Genomic DNA, 19,059 nt, shown 5'->3' with positions numbered 1-19,059 from the left:
GTAGTAAAGAAATAAGAAATGTTAGCACTTCGGGCGAAATGCATAGCGGTATTTCGTCTGTCGCTACGTTCTGAGTTCAAATTCCGCCGAGTTCGACTTTGCTTTTCATCCGTTCAGGGTTGATAAATTAAGTACCAGTGAAATTAAGTACCATGTGGTTGGTAAGCAAGCTACTTACCACACAGCCACTCCTGCGCCTGTAAGTTTTACTACCAATTTTTTTTTTTAAACTTGTTTCAGTCACAGGACTTCAGGCCATGCTGGAGCAATGCCGTGAAGAATCTGGTCAAACAAATCCATCCCAGAATTTATTTTTAAAGTCTGATATATATTCTATTGACTTTTTGCCAAACCACTAATTTACAGGGTCATAAACAAACCAACACCCGTTGTCATGTATGGGTGGGGAGAAAACAGACACAAACACACACACACTATATATATATATATATATATATATATAAATACACACGCACACACACACACCCTTCTCTTTTAAAAGAGAAAAAAATGGTTTCAGTCTGTGGCCATGCTGGGGCACCATCTTGAAGAATTTTGCAATTGAAAGAATCAACCCCAGTACTTTTATTCTTTTAAACCCGATACGTATTTTATCGATCTCTTTTGCTGAACTGCCAGCCACAGGAACATAAACACACCAACACTAGTTGTCAAGTGGTGAAGGGAGACAAACACAGACACAAAGACATGCATGTGGTAAGTAGCTTTCCTCCCAACCACATAGTTCTGGGTTCAGTCCCACTGCGTGGCGCCTTGGATTACAGTCTTCTACTATAGCCTCAGCCTGACCAAAGCCTTGTGAGTGGATTTGGTAGACGGAAACTGAAAGAAGCCCGTCGTATATGTGTGTGTGTAGGGGGTATGTTTGTGTGTGTTTATTCCCCACCATCGCTTGACAACCGATGTTAATGTGTTTACGTCCCCATAGCTTAGTGGTTCAGCAACATAGACTGATATAATAAGAACTAGGCTTACAAAGAACAAGTCCTGGGGTCGATTTGTTTGACTAAAGGCGGTGCTTCAGCATAACCACAGTCAAATGACTGAAACAAAAGAATAAAACAGAAAGGATATGATGGGCTTCTTTCAGTTTCCATCTACCAAATCCACTTATTAGGTTTTGGTTGGCTCAAGGCTATAGTAGAGGACACTTGTCCAAGGTGTTACACAGTGGGGTTGAACCTGGAACGATGTGGTTGGGAAACAAACTTCTTACCATACAGCCACACCTGCATCATCATTATCACCATCGTTTAACGTCCGTTTTCCATGCTGGCATGGGTTGGACGGTTTGACTGAGGTCTAGAGAGTCAGCAGCTGCACCAAGCTCCAATCTGATCTGGCAATGTTTCTACACCAGGATGCCCTTCCTAACGCCAACCACTCCGAGAGTCTAGTGGGTGCTTTTTCATGCCACCGGCACAGGAGCCAGTCAGGGGGTACTAGCATTGGCTACGTTCAGATGGTGCTTTTTATGTGCCAGCAGCACAGGAGCCAGTCAGGCAGTTGCCACCAGCACAGGAGCCTGCATCTATATATATATCATTACATAATTGCTTGTTTGTTTTTAGATGTTGAATCAGGAGTAAGGATTAGTGCCCATCTAATCCTTACTTTGCAGTCCCTCTGAGGATGATGAGCTTGATGTCCTTAATGTTCCCTTTAAACCCATTGCAGGTCAACAACTGCAGGAAAGACTTGAGCAAGGAGAAGATACCAGAGGGATGAAGTTGTGGGGAGGAAGGACTTAGTATAATGAATAATGAATAATGACGGGCCAAGGAGGAATGGGTGAATGTTACAAAGGTGATGTGAGGCAGAAAGACGAGTGAGTCAAGGGTATCTGATTGATGGAGATATGAGACCAGCCAGTTCTAAGAAACAAAGGCCATTATGGTAGCAATACGAAAAAGACAGACAAAGACAGGAGATAACACACTTAGGGCCAGAAGCTAGACTGTCTCCCTTATTAGCAGTCCATTAGTCAACTAGTTAATAAATTGGGTCTTTTGTCACAGCCTATGACCTTATCAGTCAAGATGTAACTCTCATTAAGGTGGCGAGCTGGCAGAAACGTTAGCACGTTGGGCGAAATGCTTAGCGGTAATTCGTCTGCCACTAAGTTCTGAGTTCAAATTCCGCCGAGGTCAACTTTGCCTTTCATCCTTTCGGGGGTTGATTAAATAAGTACCAGTTATGCACTGGGGTCAATATAATCAGTTTGTCTGTCCTTGTTTGTCTCCTCTGTGTGTAGTAAAGAAATAAGTGATGATGTAACTCTCATACACCTTAATGCTAACATATACACCTTGTTCTTTTGATGTTGCTTGTGTATAAGTGTTGTAAAGTGGGTTCCTCCCACTGGTGTGATGTGTGACTGCTGTTGTACTGTAGTTGCTATTTTACACTAGTAGCCACAATAGTTATTAGTCATTGGATACCATTGTATCTCTTCATACCAGAATAGCAATACACTAACTTCTGTTTTACTGTTGCCGATAGTTCCACTAGACACCGGCTACAACTGTTAACTCTTCAACTCTTGATGATTAGCTACTGGTCTGCTTATAATGGCTGGTTCCAACCATTTTCAACCAGGAGGGGTATACAGTTTCACTATACAACAATAAGTTTAGGGAAGATGCATCCTTTCATGAAGTTACCAAGTTGTTATTCTTGAGACAATAGAATATGTTTTCAGTCACTTGTAAGTGTGATAAAAGTTTACAGTACCAGGCTTTGCAAAAGTCCTGTTACATTCGGTTTTAGGTCTTTCAAGAGGTTTACATGTGTGATAAAAAGTGTTGTTAAATATACTTAACGTTCTACCAACTAGTTTGTAAATAAAATACCTAACACCTCCATTGATGATATTCCTAATTTATCAAAATAAAAGGAAGAGAGGTTTTTCAAGATAGACAATGTACACCAAAATATCAATGATGGATTTATTTAAATGTTAATTTACATAATGTTAATTTACATAATGTTAATGGTCATACTGTGCTGAAGGATGGTTGTGGCTTTTGAACATCTTTTTGGAGAGAAATCATTCTTAGTTTGTCTGTCTGATTCCATCATAGACTGAAATTTAAACAAAATAATTATTAAAATTTTCTTATACAATTACAATTTCCTCAGTTAACATTTTGTTACTGTATTTCTGTAGATAATGGGGAGTTTAGTATATTAGGTTTCTCATTATCAAAATGGTGTTTGGAACATAAATTAACAGGAAATTTTGACGGAGGGTTTTAATTTAGATCGCTTTAATCCGTTTGTTACCACATTGATTTTGAAACATACTGTTTTTGTTTCAATTAATTTTGAAAATAATGAAGAATTTAGTCATCATTAAGCTCACTTGGAAAGCATGGGATGAAGTGGGGAAAAACAATCTTCAGAAGTTGAGCCTCACAGAAGATCAAGAGACTGCTCTGTGTATGGACTCATATGATTAAACACATTTTAGCTGTGACATCCTTCCAAAATTAGGTGTTTTTCTATAAGGCCTCTGTCCCTCTATGGTTGATGGTTAGCTGGAAGATTTAGAACAGGAAGTTTGCCCCATTGAAGTAGGGGTGGTGGTTTCTGTGTACATATTCAAGGCTGGGGTAAGATTTTTTGCATCCCTTTCATCCTTATTTTTACAGAACGTCCTTTTCATCTCCGCCTTTTTTTTGCTTGAGAAGATTTCTCCAGCTTAGTAAAATCAAAACCATAAAGACATGGACTTTGTTTATGGCCTTATACACAATCTGTCCCTGATGCTCCCATCCTCCCAAAACCTCTCCCACCATGACCACCACTCACTGTATTCCTTTCCTATCTATCTCCAACTCTCTTTCATGAACTTACCTGCACACGATGACTCTATCAAATCTCTTTCCCACAATATACCCCACTAACACTCCCTTCCCCCTACTTGTGTCCACTCACTACATTTCCTCCCATCCATCACCCACTCACCTTTCACAATCAACCACTCGGCCAATCCCTTCCCTAGTCCACTTCACTATATAAACTCCCTGTGACTTTGGTGTATGTCCCCCCATCACATCTTTACCATCTTATCTCTCTCCTCTCCTCTTCTCTCTCTAACTGGGACAGTTATGTATCTCCTCTACTGCAAGGCACTTATTTTTGACTCTCTATCATACTCTAGCTTCTCATCACCTGGCACAAAGCCCCCTCCCTCAATACTATTCTCCACTCAGTTGAGGGGGTCTTGTCTGGCAAGTAACTTGGCCACCTCACTGCTGCTGGTGCCACTTAAAAAGGACCCAGTCATCATCATCATCCAGTGTTTTAAATCGGGGTTTTGTCCCTGTTAACGGGGCTAGCCAGATCTACCTCAATGCCATAGCAACTGAGGCAGGCAGGTGCAGCCCACCCCAACCGTCGAGCTGTCTGGTGCCAATTCTACCTTGCTATCATGAGGTTTTTTTGGGAGCTGGATTTTCTATGGGGAGCATGCCCTTGCTTACCCCCAACCTCAGTTTCTAGACACTAGTCGTCCCAAGACCAAGGCCTCTGCTACAGTTTTTAAGAAATGTGGTGGAAAACTAGCTCAGGAAAGCAGGGATGCTACTCCCTGAGACCTCTTTTGGAGCCCCTTACTTAAAAAGGACCTAGTACACACTGTAAAATGTTTGGCAGTAGGAGATGTATACAGCTGAGGTACAAGAGATAGAGAGCCAGGAACAAAGCCAGAGATACAAAGGAGTTGAAATAGTGACAGCTGAACAGAGAAAATGGGAGATTGATGCTGTTGAAAAAAATGAAGAGTGTTCAGCAAAAGAAAAAAAGGGGGGGGGGAGTGATGAAAAGGGCATTCAGTAAAAATAAGGATGAAAGGGATGCAAAAAATCTTAACCCAGCCTTGAATATGTACACAGATGTACAGATGTATAGTCAACCATAGAGCGACAGAGGCCTTATAGAAAGACATCTAATTTTGGAAGGATGTCACAGCTAAAATGTGTTTAATAAGAGTCCATACACAACGAAGTCATAATTATTATTATTATTAAGGCAACAAGTTCATCATCATCATCGTTTAACGTCCGCTTTCCATGCTAGCATGGGTTGGACGATTTGACTGAGGACTGGTGAAACCGGATGGCAACACCAGGCTCCAGTCTGATTTGGCAGAGTTTCTACAGCTGGATGCCCTTCCTAACGCCAACCACTCAGAGAGTGTAGTGGGTGCTTTTACGTGTCACCCGCACGAAAACGGCCACGCTCGAAATGGTGTCTTTTATGTGCCACCCGCACAAGCCAGTCCAGGGGCACTGGCAACGATCTCGCTCGAAAATCCTACAGGAGCCAGTCAGGCGGTACTGGCAACGGCCACGCTCAAAATGGTGCATCTCATGTGCCACCCGCACAAGAACCAGTCCAGGGGCACTGGCAACGATCTTACTTGGCTTGCCGGGTCTTCTCACGCACAGCCCATTTCCAAAGGTCTCGGTCCGTAGTCATCGCCTCGGTGAGGCCCAATGTACGAAGGTCTTGCCTCACCACCTCAGCCCAGGTCTTCCTGGGCCTACCTCTTCCACGGGTTCCCTCAACTGTTAGGGTGTGGCACTTTTTCACGCAGCTATCCTCCTCCATTCTCACCACATGTCCATACCAGCGCAATCGTCTCTCTTGCACGCCACAACTGATGCTTCTAATGTTCAGCTTTTCTCTCAAGATACTTACACTCTGACGGGTATTCACATTGACATTACACATCCAACGGAGCATACTGGCTTCATTCCTTGCGAGCTTACGTATGTCCTCAGCAGTTACAGCCCATGTTTCACTGCCATGTAGCATGGTTGTTCGTACGCATGCGTCATACAGTCTGCCTTTTACTCTGAGTGAGAGTCCCTTTGTCGCCAGCAGGGGTAAGAGCTCTCTAAACTTTGCCCAGGCTATTCTTATTCTAGCAGCTACACTTTCAGCGCACCCACCCCCACTACTAACTTGGTCGCCCAGATAGCGGAAGCTATCGACTACCTCTAGTTTTTCACCCTGGAATGAGATAGAAGTTGTTTCCTGTTTGTTTGCAGTCTTTATTGCACCTGAACATCTGCCACAAACAAAAACTAACTTGCTAGTTAACCTGCCTTTGATGTTGCTGCACCTCTTATGTGTCCATAGCTTGCACCGGGTACATCTTATAGAGTTACTACCTACTCCTTTTCTACATACTGAGCAGGGCCATCTACCTGAAGGGGTTTGTGTTTTATCTACCTTCCTACTTATTAGGATTTTGGTTTTAGCTAGGTTGACTCTAAGGCCCTTCAATTCTAGACCTTGCTTCCACACCTGAAACTTCTCCTCTAGTTCTGATAGTGACTCCGCAATTAGGGCAAGGTCATCAGCATAGAGGAGCTCCCAGGGGCAACCTGTCTTGAACTCCTCTGTGATTGCCTGGAGGACTATGGTAAATAATAGGGGGCTGAGGACGGAACCTTGGTGGACCCCTACCTCTACCCGGAATTCATTGCTGTACTCATTTCCAACCCTCACCTTACTGGCCGCATCTCTGTACATGGCTCGCACAGCTCTCACTAGCCATTCTTCTATCCCAAGTTTCCTGCTGGGTAAAATGCTTAGCAGCATTTCATCTGTCTGCACATTCTGGGTTCAAACTCCGCCGAGGTTGTCTTTGCATTTCATCCTTTAAAGGGTTGATAATTAAGTACCAGTTGAACACTGGGGTCAATGTAATTGACTCATCCCCTCCCCAACATTTCCTGGCCTAGTGCCAAAATTTGAAACCAATATTATACATACAGAATGGTGGCGAACTGGCAGAACCATTAGCACGCTGGACGAAATGCTTAATGGTATTTCACCCAGGACTGGCAAGCCAAGAGACTGAGGACTGGCAAGCCAAGAGACCGAGGACTGGCAAGCCAAGAGACCGAGGACTGGCAAGCCAAGAGACTGAGGACTGGCAAGCCAAGAGACTGAGGACTGGCAAGCCAAGAGACCGAGGACTGGCAAGCCAAGAGACTGAGGACTGGCAAGCCAAGAGACTGAGGACTGGCAAGCCAAGAGACTGAGGACTGGCAAGCCAAGAGACTGAGGACTGGCAAGCCAAGAGACTGAGGACTGGCAAGCCAAGAGACTGAGGACTGGCAAGCCAAGAGACTGAGGACTGGCAAGCCAAGAGACTGAGGACTGGCAAGCCAAGAGACCGAGGACTGGCAAGCCAAGAGACTGAGGACTGGCAAGCCAAGAGACTGAGGACTGGCAAGCCAAGAGACTGAGGACTGGCAAGCCAAGAGACTGAGGACTGGCAAGCCAAGAGACCGAGGACTGGCAAGCCAAGAGACTGAGGACTGGCAAGCCAAGAGACTGAGGACTGGCAAGCCAAGAGACTGAGGACTGGCAAGCCAAGAGACTGAGGACTGGCAAGCCAAGAGACTGAGGACTGGCAAGCCAAGAGACCGAGGACTGGCAAGCCAAGAGACTGAGGACTGGCAAGCCAAGAGACTGAGGACTGGCAAGCCAAGAGACCGAGGACTGGCAAGCCAAGAGACCGAGGACTGGCAAGCCAAGAGACTGAGGACTGGCAAGCCAAGAGACTGAGGACTGGCAAGCCAAGAGACCGAGGACTGGCAAGCCAAGAGACTGAGGACTGGCAAGCCAAGAGACTGAGGACTGGCAAGCCAAGAGACCGAGGACTGGCAAGCCAAGAGACTGAGGACTGGCAAGCCAAGAGACTGAGGACTGGCAAGCCAAGAGACCGAGGACTGGCAAGCCAAGAGACTGAGGACTGGCAAGCCAAGAGACCGAGGACTGGCAAGCCAAGAGACCGAGGACTGGCAAGCCAAGAGACTGAGGACTGGCAAGCCAAGAGACTGAGGACTGGCAAGCCAAGAGACCGAGGACTGGCAAGCCAAGAGACTGAGGACTGGCAAGCCAAGAGACTGAGGACTGGCAAGCCAAGAGACCGAGGACTGGCAAGCCAAGAGACCGAGGACTGGCAAGCCAAGAGACTGAGGACTGGCAAGCCAAGAGACTGAGGACTGGCAAGCCAAGAGACCGAGGACTGGCAAGCCAAGAGACTGAGGACTGGCAAGCCAAGAGACTGAGGACTGGCAAGCCAAGAGACTGAGGACTGGCAAGCCAAGAGACTGAGGACTGGCAAGCCAAGAGACTGAGGACTGGCAAGCCAAGAGACTGAGGACTGGCAAGCCAAGAGACCGAGGACTGGCAAGCCAAGAGACTGAGGACTGGCAAGCCAAGAGACTGAGGACTGGCAAGCCAAGAGACTGAGGACTGGCAAGCCAAGAGACCGAGGACTGGCAAGCCAAGAGACTGAGGACTGGCAAGCCAAGAGACTGAGGACTGGCAAGCCAAGAGACCGAGGACTGGCAAGCCAAGAGACTGAGGACTGGCAAGCCAAGAGACTGAGGACTGGCAAGCCAAGAGACTGAGGACTGGCAAGCCAAGAGACTGAGGACTGGCAAGCCAAGAGACTGAGGACTGGCAAGCCAAGAGACCGAGGACTGGCAAGCCAAGAGACTGAGGACTGGCAAGCCAAGAGACTGAGGACTGGCAAGCCAAGAGACTGAGGACTGGCAAGCCAAGAGACCGAGGACTGGCAAGCCAAGAGACTGAGGACTGGCAAGCCAAGAGACTGAGGACTGGCAAGCCAAGAGACCGAGGACTGGCAAGCCAAGAGACTGAGGACTGGCAAGCCAAGAGACTGAGGACTGGCAAGCCAAGAGACCGAGGACTGGCAAGCCAAGAGACTGAGGACTGGCAAGCCAAGAGACTGAGGACTGGCAAGCCAAGAGACCGAGGACTGGCAAGCCAAGAGACTGAGGACTGGCAAGCCAAGAGACCGAGGACTGGCAAGCCAAGAGACCGAGGACTGGCAAGCCAAGAGACTGAGGACTGGCAAGCCAAGAGACTGAGGACTGGCAAGCCAAGAGACCGAGGACTGGCAAGCCAAGAGACTGAGGACTGGCAAGCCAAGAGACTGAGGACTGGCAAGCCAAGAGACCGAGGACTGGCAAGCCAAGAGACCGAGGACTGGCAAGCCAAGAGACTGAGGACTGGCAAGCCAAGAGACTGAGGACTGGCAAGCCAAGAGACCGAGGACTGGCAAGCCAAGAGACTGAGGACTGGCAAGCCAAGAGACTGAGGACTGGCAAGCCAAGAGACTGAGGACTGGCAAGCCAAGAGACTGAGGACTGGCAAGCCAAGAGACTGAGGACTGGCAAGCCAAGAGACTGAGGACTGGCAAGCCAAGAGACCGAGGACTGGCAAGCCAAGAGACTGAGGACTGGCAAGCCAAGAGACTGAGGACTGGCAAGCCAAGAGACTGAGGACTGGCAAGCCAAGAGACCGAGGACTGGCAAGCCAAGAGACTGAGGACTGGCAAGCCAAGAGACTGAGGACTGGCAAGCCAAGAGACCGAGGACTGGCAAGCCAAGAGACTGAGGACTGGCAAGCCAAGAGACTGAGGACTGGCAAGCCAAGAGACTGAGGACTGGCAAGCCAAGAGACTGAGGACTGGCAAGCCAAGAGACTGAGGACTGGCAAGCCAAGAGACCGAGGACTGGCAAGCCAAGAGACTGAGGACTGGCAAGCCAAGAGACTGAGGACTGGCAAGCCAAGAGACTGAGGACTGGCAAGCCAAGAGACCGAGGACTGGCAAGCCAAGAGACTGAGGACTGGCAAGCCAAGAGACTGAGGACTGGCAAGCCAAGAGACCGAGGACTGGCAAGCCAAGAGACTGAGGACTGGCAAGCCAGGAGGCTGTATCAGGCTCCAGTCTGATCTGGCAAGGTTTCTATAACTGGATTCCTAACGGAGTGGTTTCCTAACGCCAGCCACTCTGAGAATGTAGTGGGTACTTTTTACATGACACTGGCATGGGAGCCAGTCAGGCAGCACTGACATCAACCATGCTTGAATGGTGCTTTTTATGTGCCACCAGCACTGGCATTAACCACAGTTGAATGGTGCTTTTTATGTTAATTTATATTCCAATAACTAGTTTAATTGTGACAATGTTTATCATCATCATTGTTTAACGTCCGCTTTCCATGCTGGCATGGGTTGGACAGTTTGACTGAAAACTGACAAGCCGGGAGGCGGCACCAAGCTCCAATCTGATTTGGCAAGGTTTCTACAGCTGGCAAAATTAATTGAAACAAAGGTAGTGTATTTACACAAAAATACGATAACAAAACAGTTACATATTCCATAATGGTATTCAAAAACAGGTAAAATTTAATTTGAATTCTTAGCAGCTTCTGAAATGAGTTTTTGCACTTGAGATTTATAATCACTGGGTGAGACAGTCTGTAACAAGGGAGATAATCCATGGTACACGAAGCATGGACTTCACACAACTGATAACGTTCAAGACGACATGCTACAGATTGATGCTATGGGTCAGTAGGGCAGCCCAGAGAACGAGTGCTTCAGTATAGGATAAAAGGAAAGTAAACTAAAATCCAGCAGCATTGAAAACAGAAATATTTTGACCATCTTATCAAGGTCAAGCGATGTTGGGGGGACAAACAGACATACAAATATACACAGGGGCTGGGTGGATGGAAAACAGACTCATAAGTAACAGAGACGAACATGGAGTGATGATATCAAGGAGTGGACATTAGAATAGGGGACAGCTGCAGCAGAAGACCACAGTATATGCAAGGAGTGGTGGTTGAATCTGAAACCCTTCCCACACAATGGAAACGTCCATTCCATCAAATTCCTGTAAATTGCCCAAACACACCGATGCACTAGAGGCCGTTGCAGTAAGTGCTGCTGGCCATTCTCTGCAGCAACGCCTTTGCAATCATGTCTGCAAGACGCAGCTAAACATGCCATTTGTTATGGGGTGTACAACCTGTAACTCCCCCACCACCATCTTCTGCTTAATCCCACCCATTTTCTTTTCCTTTGTTTCCTTGGTGAGGTAATTATGGGTACATTTTTTCCTTGATAATTTTATTGTTTACACTTTAATGTTCTTTTCTTTTCTTCTTGTGTAAATTAAGCTTAAAATTTATTAAAAAATTTTTTTTTTTAAATAAATGTGGTAAGTAGCTTGCTTACCAACCACATGGTTCCAGGTTCAGTCCCACTGCATGGCACCTTGGGCAAGTGTCTTCTACAATAGCCTTGGGCTGACCAAAACCTTGTGAGTGGGTTTGGCAGATGGAAATGGAAAGAAGCCCATCATGTGTATATATATATATATTATAAGGTTTTTAAACTTTTAAATTTTCATATTCAAAAAAGACAGAGACTTCAAATTCGATATATCGATTTATTCACCACTCTATGTTAATATTTCTGTGCCAAACTTATCCAGTGACTGGTCCATTGGATTTAGACATTTGGCACTTCTTCAGGAGTGGTTACCATTTGAACAAAACACGAAAAAACACATACATAACTATTATTAAATCTTTAGAATCTCGTTAGCTTTCGTCCCATATATATATATATAAACACACATGTATGTGTGCATTTGTGTGTCTGTGTTTGTCCCTCCAACATCGCTTGACAACCAATGCTAGTGCGTTTACAACCCCGTAACTTAGAAGTTCACCAAAAGAGACCAAAAGAATAAGTTCTAGGCTTACAAAGAATAAGTTCTAGGCTTTCAAAGAATAAGTCCTGGGGGTCGATTTGCTTGACTAAAGGCAGTGCTCCAGCAAGGCCACAGTCAAATGACTGAAACAAGTAAAAGAATAAAAAAATAGGTGTTTCTGATTTAGGTTCAAGGCCAGGAAGTTTGATCAGAGGGGTCAGTCTATAGTATTAACCCCAGTAAATGACTGGTACTTTATACAGATCCAAAAGAGCTAAAAGGCACAGCAGAACTTAAACTCATAACATAAAGAAACAGAACAAATAGCACAAGGCTGATGTTTTAACGATTTTACCATTTTGCTGCCTAAAGAGGGGGAATATAATTACCAAATAAAATACTGACTGTTTAGCAGATAATAAAACTTTCATCTTTATTGGTTACCTTGCAAGTAAATGGATGCTATGACATTGTTAGGCTTCATTCTGGATCACAGAGGCATATTACAAGACCTCAGGGTATTACCAGAAGAGAGAATACTGCAGTCTTCCATATCATCAATGTCAATTCTTGGAGAATCGTCTTTCTTTTGCAGGAAGACTCGTTTCAGAAGCAGCTTTTTATCAGTGTGGCATAAATACTCTAATTTGGAAGTACCATCTGAAGAAAAAGAAAGAGAAAAAAAAAATCAATGAAGAACTGTTGGAATAAAATTTCAAAAGCAAAATTAAACAGAAGGCGCAGGAGTGGCTGTGTGGTAAGTAGCTTGCTTACCAATCACATTGTTCCGGGTTCAGTCCCTCTGCGTGGCACCTTGGGCAAATGTTTTCTACCATAGCCTCGGGCTGACCAAAGCCTTGTGAGTGGATTTGGTAGACGGAAACTGAAAGGAGCCTGTCGTATGTATATATATATATATATATATATATATGTGTGTGTGTGTGTGTGTGTGTGTGTGTGTGTGTTTGTGTTTGTCCCCCCAACATCGCTTGACAACCGATGCTGGTGTGTTTACGTCCCCGTAACTTAGCGGTTCGGCAAAAGAGATACAAAGCTACTCCCTTTAAGAGTAGAGATATAAAACAATTGTGTTAATTTTAAAACAGAAAAAAAAAAGGTTAAAATGATATTTGGCAAAATAATTATACCAACCTTTATTTAAATCATCAAACAGTAACGAAGTACCAACATTAGTTTCATATTTGCCAGAAAATATGTGTGAACCAATTTGTACAACTGGGTTTGGGGTTCCTAGGCCCTGAAGGTAAAAAAAGGGAAATTAACAGGAATAGAAATATGAAGAGAAATGGTATTGATGATAAAATACAGAAAAAGAGATTATTATTATTATTATGATTATTATTATTATTGAGTGAGAGAGCAATGCATGCCATCAAAGTGACACTGGGGTACAAATATATGAAGCCCAATATACCCATCACGACTACCTGTCTGATAAGGGTACACCAGGCACATGCAACATGCATCACAAACATATGCATGACATGATGACTTTATATCAAGATAATAAGCATATGAGCTTGCAGGTGGGGGCCCAGTTAGAAATTTCTTCAGGTTGAGTAGTTTATACCACTCAAAAGGTCCCTGAAGGAGGTTTAATGATGATGAACAAAATATCCATGTTTCCAGAGGTGAATTATTCAAACCCCAAAGAATTCATCTCAGCACATGGCTTTGATGCTCCCCCACTACTTCTGCTCCTGATCAGAGATGCACATATCATCAGCCACTAAGGGATATGATCAACTGGTTAAGGTCAAACAATTGACAAGCAAATCTGTGGTATTGAGCAGAGCAAGCTGGCAGAATGCATTGTAATATTTGTTTCAGCTTGTAGTTTCTGACTTGCACTAGATACATACACTTGCTTGACCTGCAAGACATAGCAGCCAAACAACCCTCGGATCACACCCAATTTTTTTATAAAAGAGAAAGACTTTCGATAATGTGATCCTAGATATTCCAAATAAGACTAGGTTGCCTTGGTTTGAACATTTACAAGAAATAATGGCACCACTTAAATACAGAGGTCCTGATGCATCTACGTAACGATATGAAGGGGAGGTAATCTCGTTTTATCAAAATTACTATTAAAGTTTTAGGGTTAGTGTCTTGTGAAGTCACAGTAGTTTTGGTAAAACTAGATTACACCCTAATGCGTCGGGACGTCTGTATTTAAGTAGTACTGAAATAACTCAGATTGTGATGGCTTATCCAACCTATGCCACTCACTCTCTCTGGTTAGTCCATACCATCCTGTAAGGAGCATAGGGATGGTTTTCCAGTTTCTCTGGTGCATACATATTCCTCTTTGGACAGGATACCAAACCCTTGCAAGATTACTTTTACAAGCTGAAGGGAGAGGAGCAACGTATAATGAAGTGTTTTGTTCAAGAGCACAGCACATTGCCCAGTCTAGGAATCGAAACCACAATCTTACAATCATGGGCCCAACACCCTAACCACCAACCCATGTGCCTCCACATATATACAAGGTGCAGGTTATTGCTGCATTTTTTTGCTCATTCTGTATAATCTTTGTTTCAGAAAATAATAATGGCAGACCCTCAGCTTACTCAAGAAATGAAGAGGCATGCTGTTATTGTGGTTATAAAGGCTGAGCATAGTGATTTAGAATTATCTCAATTTTTAAAAGTTGCCAGATCTTTTGTCTACAAAGTTTGTAAGGAGCTAGAGACTGAAGATGGAAACGTATCACCAGTATCAAAGCATAAAAAGCATTCTAAACACTCTGAAATCATCAGAACACCTGAATTTATCCAGCAAGTTCAACAGACCGTTGATTACAATCCCAGAAAGTTTATGAGGTCAGTTGCAAAAGATCTCCATGTGACAGAAGGAACAATCAGAAATGTTGTCTACAAAGACATCAGATACAAGTCTTATATGATAAGACTTATATAACAAAATAGAAAAGAAATTTATCTTTATCCACATAGCATTTTTTGATAAAGTTATTATTTGTTATTATTCATCTGTTTTATAAACATAAATCTGTCCTCAAATATTTTACGCACCCTGTATATATATATAATCATTTCTATTATAGGCACAAGGCTTGAAATTTTGGGGGAGGGGACTAGTCAATTACATCGACCCCAGTTTTTCACTGGTACTTAATTTATCGATCCTGAAAGGATGAAAGGCAAAGTCAACCTCGGCGGAATACGAGCTCAGAACGTTGTGACAGGCAAAATTCCACTAAGCATTTCATCCATCACGCTAATGATTCTGCCAGCTCACCACCTTCCTGAGCTAGTTTTCCACCACATTTCTTAAAAACTGTGGTAGAGGCCTTGGTCTCAGGACCACTCATGTCTAGAAACTGAGGTTGGCAGTAAGCAAGGGTATGCTCCCCGTAGAAAATCCAGCTCCAAAAAAGCCTCATGATAGTAAGGGAGAATGGGCACCAGCCAGCCAGCCCAAAGGTGGGCTGTACCCGCCTGCCTCAGTTGCTATGGCATTGAGGTAGATCTGGCCACCTGCATTAACAGGGACAAAACCCAGATTTAAAATGCTGGATGATGATGATGAATAGTCATCCAAAGTCATCACAGGCTCTAAAGAATCCATCAGCCTTACCAGGGCTTTGGTGTAATGTTTAGTTTCTTCGGTGTTGAGGAAATCACAGTCTATGACTCCAGATAGTTCCACCAGAACAGTAGATTCCTGGAAATATAAGAAAATATAAATGAAATTTCAGAAAAATATAAATAAAGGATAGAGAAATATAAATATTCAGTTTGAGAAATTTAAATATGTGACCAGGAAATATAAATAGATATGAAATAGAACAGTAATGACTTCTCTACAACTCTGTTACTTTCTGCCCTGCCACCTTTCACGCCAGCATCAGTTGTCAAGCGATGGTGGGGGAGATACAGACACACAAACATACACACACACATATACGACAGGCTTCTTTCAGTTTCCATCTACCAAATCCACTCACAAAGTTTTGGTCAGCCCGAGGCTATAGTAGAAGACATTTGCCCAAGGTGCCATGCAGTCGGACTGAACCCGGAACCATGTGCTTGGTAAGCAAGCTACTTACCACACACCCACTCCTGACTCACAAATTACAAATACAATCTGTAAGCAGAACAGTAAAACTATGCAAGACCTTTCTCAGGTTTAAAATGTGACATTGTTTTCGTTATCTACAATTCAACAATGGAGATTTGTATGTTAGAAAGTTTAGGTAAACTTTGTCACTCACTCACTCATTTTCTCTCTCCCCACACAAAAATGAAACACATTAGTCACCTGATTTCGGCACCAAACATTTTGAAGGGAAAGTGGTTTAGTTTTTCAAATCTATTCTGCAACCTGGGATTATTATATATTATACATATTATATCCAGTGATTTTAAGAAGTATGAAAAAGATAGTTTGCTTTAATATTATACTTTCACTTGTTTCACACACATACACAAACTATTAAGTGTTTTTCAGATGAATTCTTTATCATTCTTTATCTCTTCACAGACATTGGTACCACTAATTTGTATAACCTCTGCATTTTCACTTATTCTTTTCAATATTCTTTGAATTTTCAATCCAATGTAATCCACACTCTCTCAAAAATGCATTTCTGCAAAATACTACCTAAAAACATAACTCCTAAAAATCACTGGATAAATTGATTGCAGATTGTGGCATATTATTAGGTCACCATAATTCATTCATTGAAAAAAAAGAAAAACATTTCCCAATAATTCCGGTTTCTCCCCACCACTTTTTTTCTAAAGAACAATAAGGGGTTTGCAGCACATTAGCATCCGTAATGCACGTCGTTTCAAAGGTATTTATATACAATTTCATTAAGAGATATTTATTTTCCTCAAAGTTATGAGCAAAAACCTTGGATCTTGTGAATTCCACTCCCCACCCCTCGGAAAAGATTTTACCCACAAATTTCTTTATAACTGTAATGTATGCCGTTTAAAGGATATTTATATAAAATTTCATTAAAAAAAAAACCCCGTTTTCCTAAAAGTTATGAGGGGAAAACTCGGATCTTGTGAATTTTCCGATATCTTCTCTGCCACCCCACCCCTGTTGCTTTCCGCGCATTTTTGTTTTCATATTCGTTTCTTACACATTCTTTTTTACACCAGTTGCACTATTTTTTTCTTTATTTCGTTTTCGAGTAATATTGTAAACATTAACCGAAATTTCGAAAAGATGCAACTAGTAAACAACATTTTTTCGTATTTGAAATAAAGCCTGATATTTTTTAGATATTCCCCACATTAAAATAAATTTAAAAAAAACATACGCTGCAGTTCTTCATGATTATTGATTTTAAATCGACACTAAAATTTGAGTGGTATTTTATTTAATCGATTACGGAAGGGTGATAAAGTTGACTTTGACTAAGTAAATACCATAATAACGTTGTTTGACACTCTACCGATTCGGGTAATGTGTCGGATATTGTATTTGGTGAGAGAAAATAATTAATTTGCAACAACAGAAGAAAGTAAAGCTTTATAACTCGAAACAAATGAAGCAAAAATTCCCTGGCTTAATTATAGGGAATATCGGTTAAGTAGAACAGCTATTAACCATGACGCAGTTGTTGTTTAACCCAGAGTCAGAGCTAACTGAGTAGATCTCATCTTCTATCTTTTACTTGTTTCAATCACTGGGCTGCTGTCATGCTGGGGCACCACTTTAAAGGGTTTTAAACGAACAGACCTCTCCGAGTACTTATTCTTTTAAAGCGTCATACATGTTCTATCGGCCCCTTTTGCCGAATTATGAAGTGAGGGGGACGTAAACATGCCACCACCGATTATCAAGCGGTGGTTGGGGAAACACACACACGGACTTCTTCCAGTTTTCATCTATGAAATCCATTCACAAGGCTTTGGTCGGCCCGAAGCTATAGTAAAATGCACCGATAAAAATTTTGGTCAATTTTCCGTCGTGACCACCATTTTTTTGTTTCGACAGTTGTATCTAGGACTACATTATCCAATATCCTTCGTTTTAGCTAACAGGGTGCGATTTAAGGGATATTTAGCAGATACTTATAGCAACTCAAGCAAACAAGTACAGACTCCGTTCATGATAGTGACATTTGTTTCTAGTCAAACGATGCGTGTTAAAGAATACTTAATTATTGTCAACCTTTTCCATGTAAAGAATATGTACTCTACTAAAAACTACTGAATGGTCCACCAGTTTTAATATTAAATAAAACAAACATTAATATATATAAAAGCAAATCTACAAAAGCGTGCTCAAACCAGTTGTTTATTAAATTCTAAATTTTCACATTGCGAAATAAAATTATCTTTAGAGAAAGACGCTTTAAAAAAAACTGTAAAGATGAGATAAATACTTAATTAAAATGGCACATCAAGAGGAAAAGTAATTGCAACACAAAAAATGCGAGTAGCGGTGACTAAAAAACTAAATATTTCCATATTTTTTACCTCTTCCCATTCGCCGTCGGATTGTGAGTCTGTCGCCATTGTTGCTAATTGATGTGGAGTGCGCGTTTGTTATTGAGGGTTATCTCCCTTGGTTTCAAATAACACATCGAGACCACATTTTGAGGAAAGTATCTTATAACTCCAATAGTTTAACGCTTCTCTGTCCTTATTAACACCAATGAACCCAGCGCATTGGCACGTATGGGAATAAAACAAGCTTTCTATCCACGGACGCACTTATAACACTAGACAACAGCACCACGCACATAGCTTTGGTATTTTTGTTTACTCTCAAAATTGTCGCAGAATACAAAAATCTGTACCTGTTGTTAGCTGCCAAGACATTGCATCCTTTCATAAATTCAATGCCTCTCGAAATTCATTACGCTAATTCTGATAGGCTGATGCAGCCTTTTCTCTTTAAGGCTCATTAGCTGTTCATTCTTCTCTCTTTATGTCTTTTATTCTGTCCATTGCGCAAACATTTTTCACATTCATTGCTGCTTTCTGTTCCTTTCTACAATTTTCCAGTGAGTTTTAGGGGACCTGAGCTCTATATACAATAAGCTCAGTATTCTTACATTTATTGGGATGTTGTTGTTGGCACTCCGTCGCTTACGACGTCGAGGGTTCCAGTTGGTCCGATCAACGGAACAGCCTCGTGAAATTAACGTGCAAGTGGCTGAGCACTCCACAGACACGTGTGCCCTTAACGTAGTTCTCGGGGATATTCAGCGTGACACAGTGTGACAAGGCTGACTCTTTGAATTACAGGCACAACAGAAACAGGAAGTAAGTGTGAGAGAAAGTTGTGGTGAAAGAGTACAGCAGGGTTCGCCACCATCCCCTGCTGGAACCTCGTGGAGCCTTTTAGGTGTTTTCGCTCAATAAACACTCACAACGCCCGGTCTGGGAATCGAAACCGTGATCTTATGACCGCGAGTCCGCTGCCCTAACCACTGGGCCATTGCGCCTCCACTATTG

At 42.9% G+C, this 19,059-nt stretch overlaps 1 protein-coding gene across 1 annotated transcript; it reads right to left on the bottom strand.

Moving 5' to 3' along the window:
- Positions 1–2,955: 2,955 nt before the first annotated feature.
- On the bottom strand, positions 2,956–18,456 carry LOC106868450 (general transcription factor 3C polypeptide 6-like). The gene is made up of 5 exons (XM_052966158.2): positions 18,076–18,456; positions 15,212–15,298; positions 12,740–12,845; positions 12,032–12,247; positions 2,956–3,105 (listed from the first exon to the last, which is right to left on the bottom strand). The coding sequence occupies exons 1-4, from the start codon at positions 18,112–18,114 to the stop codon at positions 12,078–12,080; spliced, it is 402 nt and encodes a 133-aa protein (XP_052822118.1). The 5' UTR covers positions 18,115–18,456; the 3' UTR covers positions 2,956–3,105; positions 12,032–12,077.
- Between the last annotated feature and the right edge of the window lie 603 nt (positions 18,457–19,059).

Source organism: Octopus bimaculoides, chromosome 3 (genome assembly GCF_046866305.1).
Source record: "Octopus bimaculoides isolate indiv1 chromosome 3, ASM4686630v1, whole genome shotgun sequence".
NCBI lineage: Eukaryota > Metazoa > Mollusca > Cephalopoda > Octopoda > Octopodidae > Octopus > Octopus bimaculoides.
Note: the sequence above shows the minus strand (reverse complement) of the source record. Positions and strands in the feature narration are given on the sequence as shown.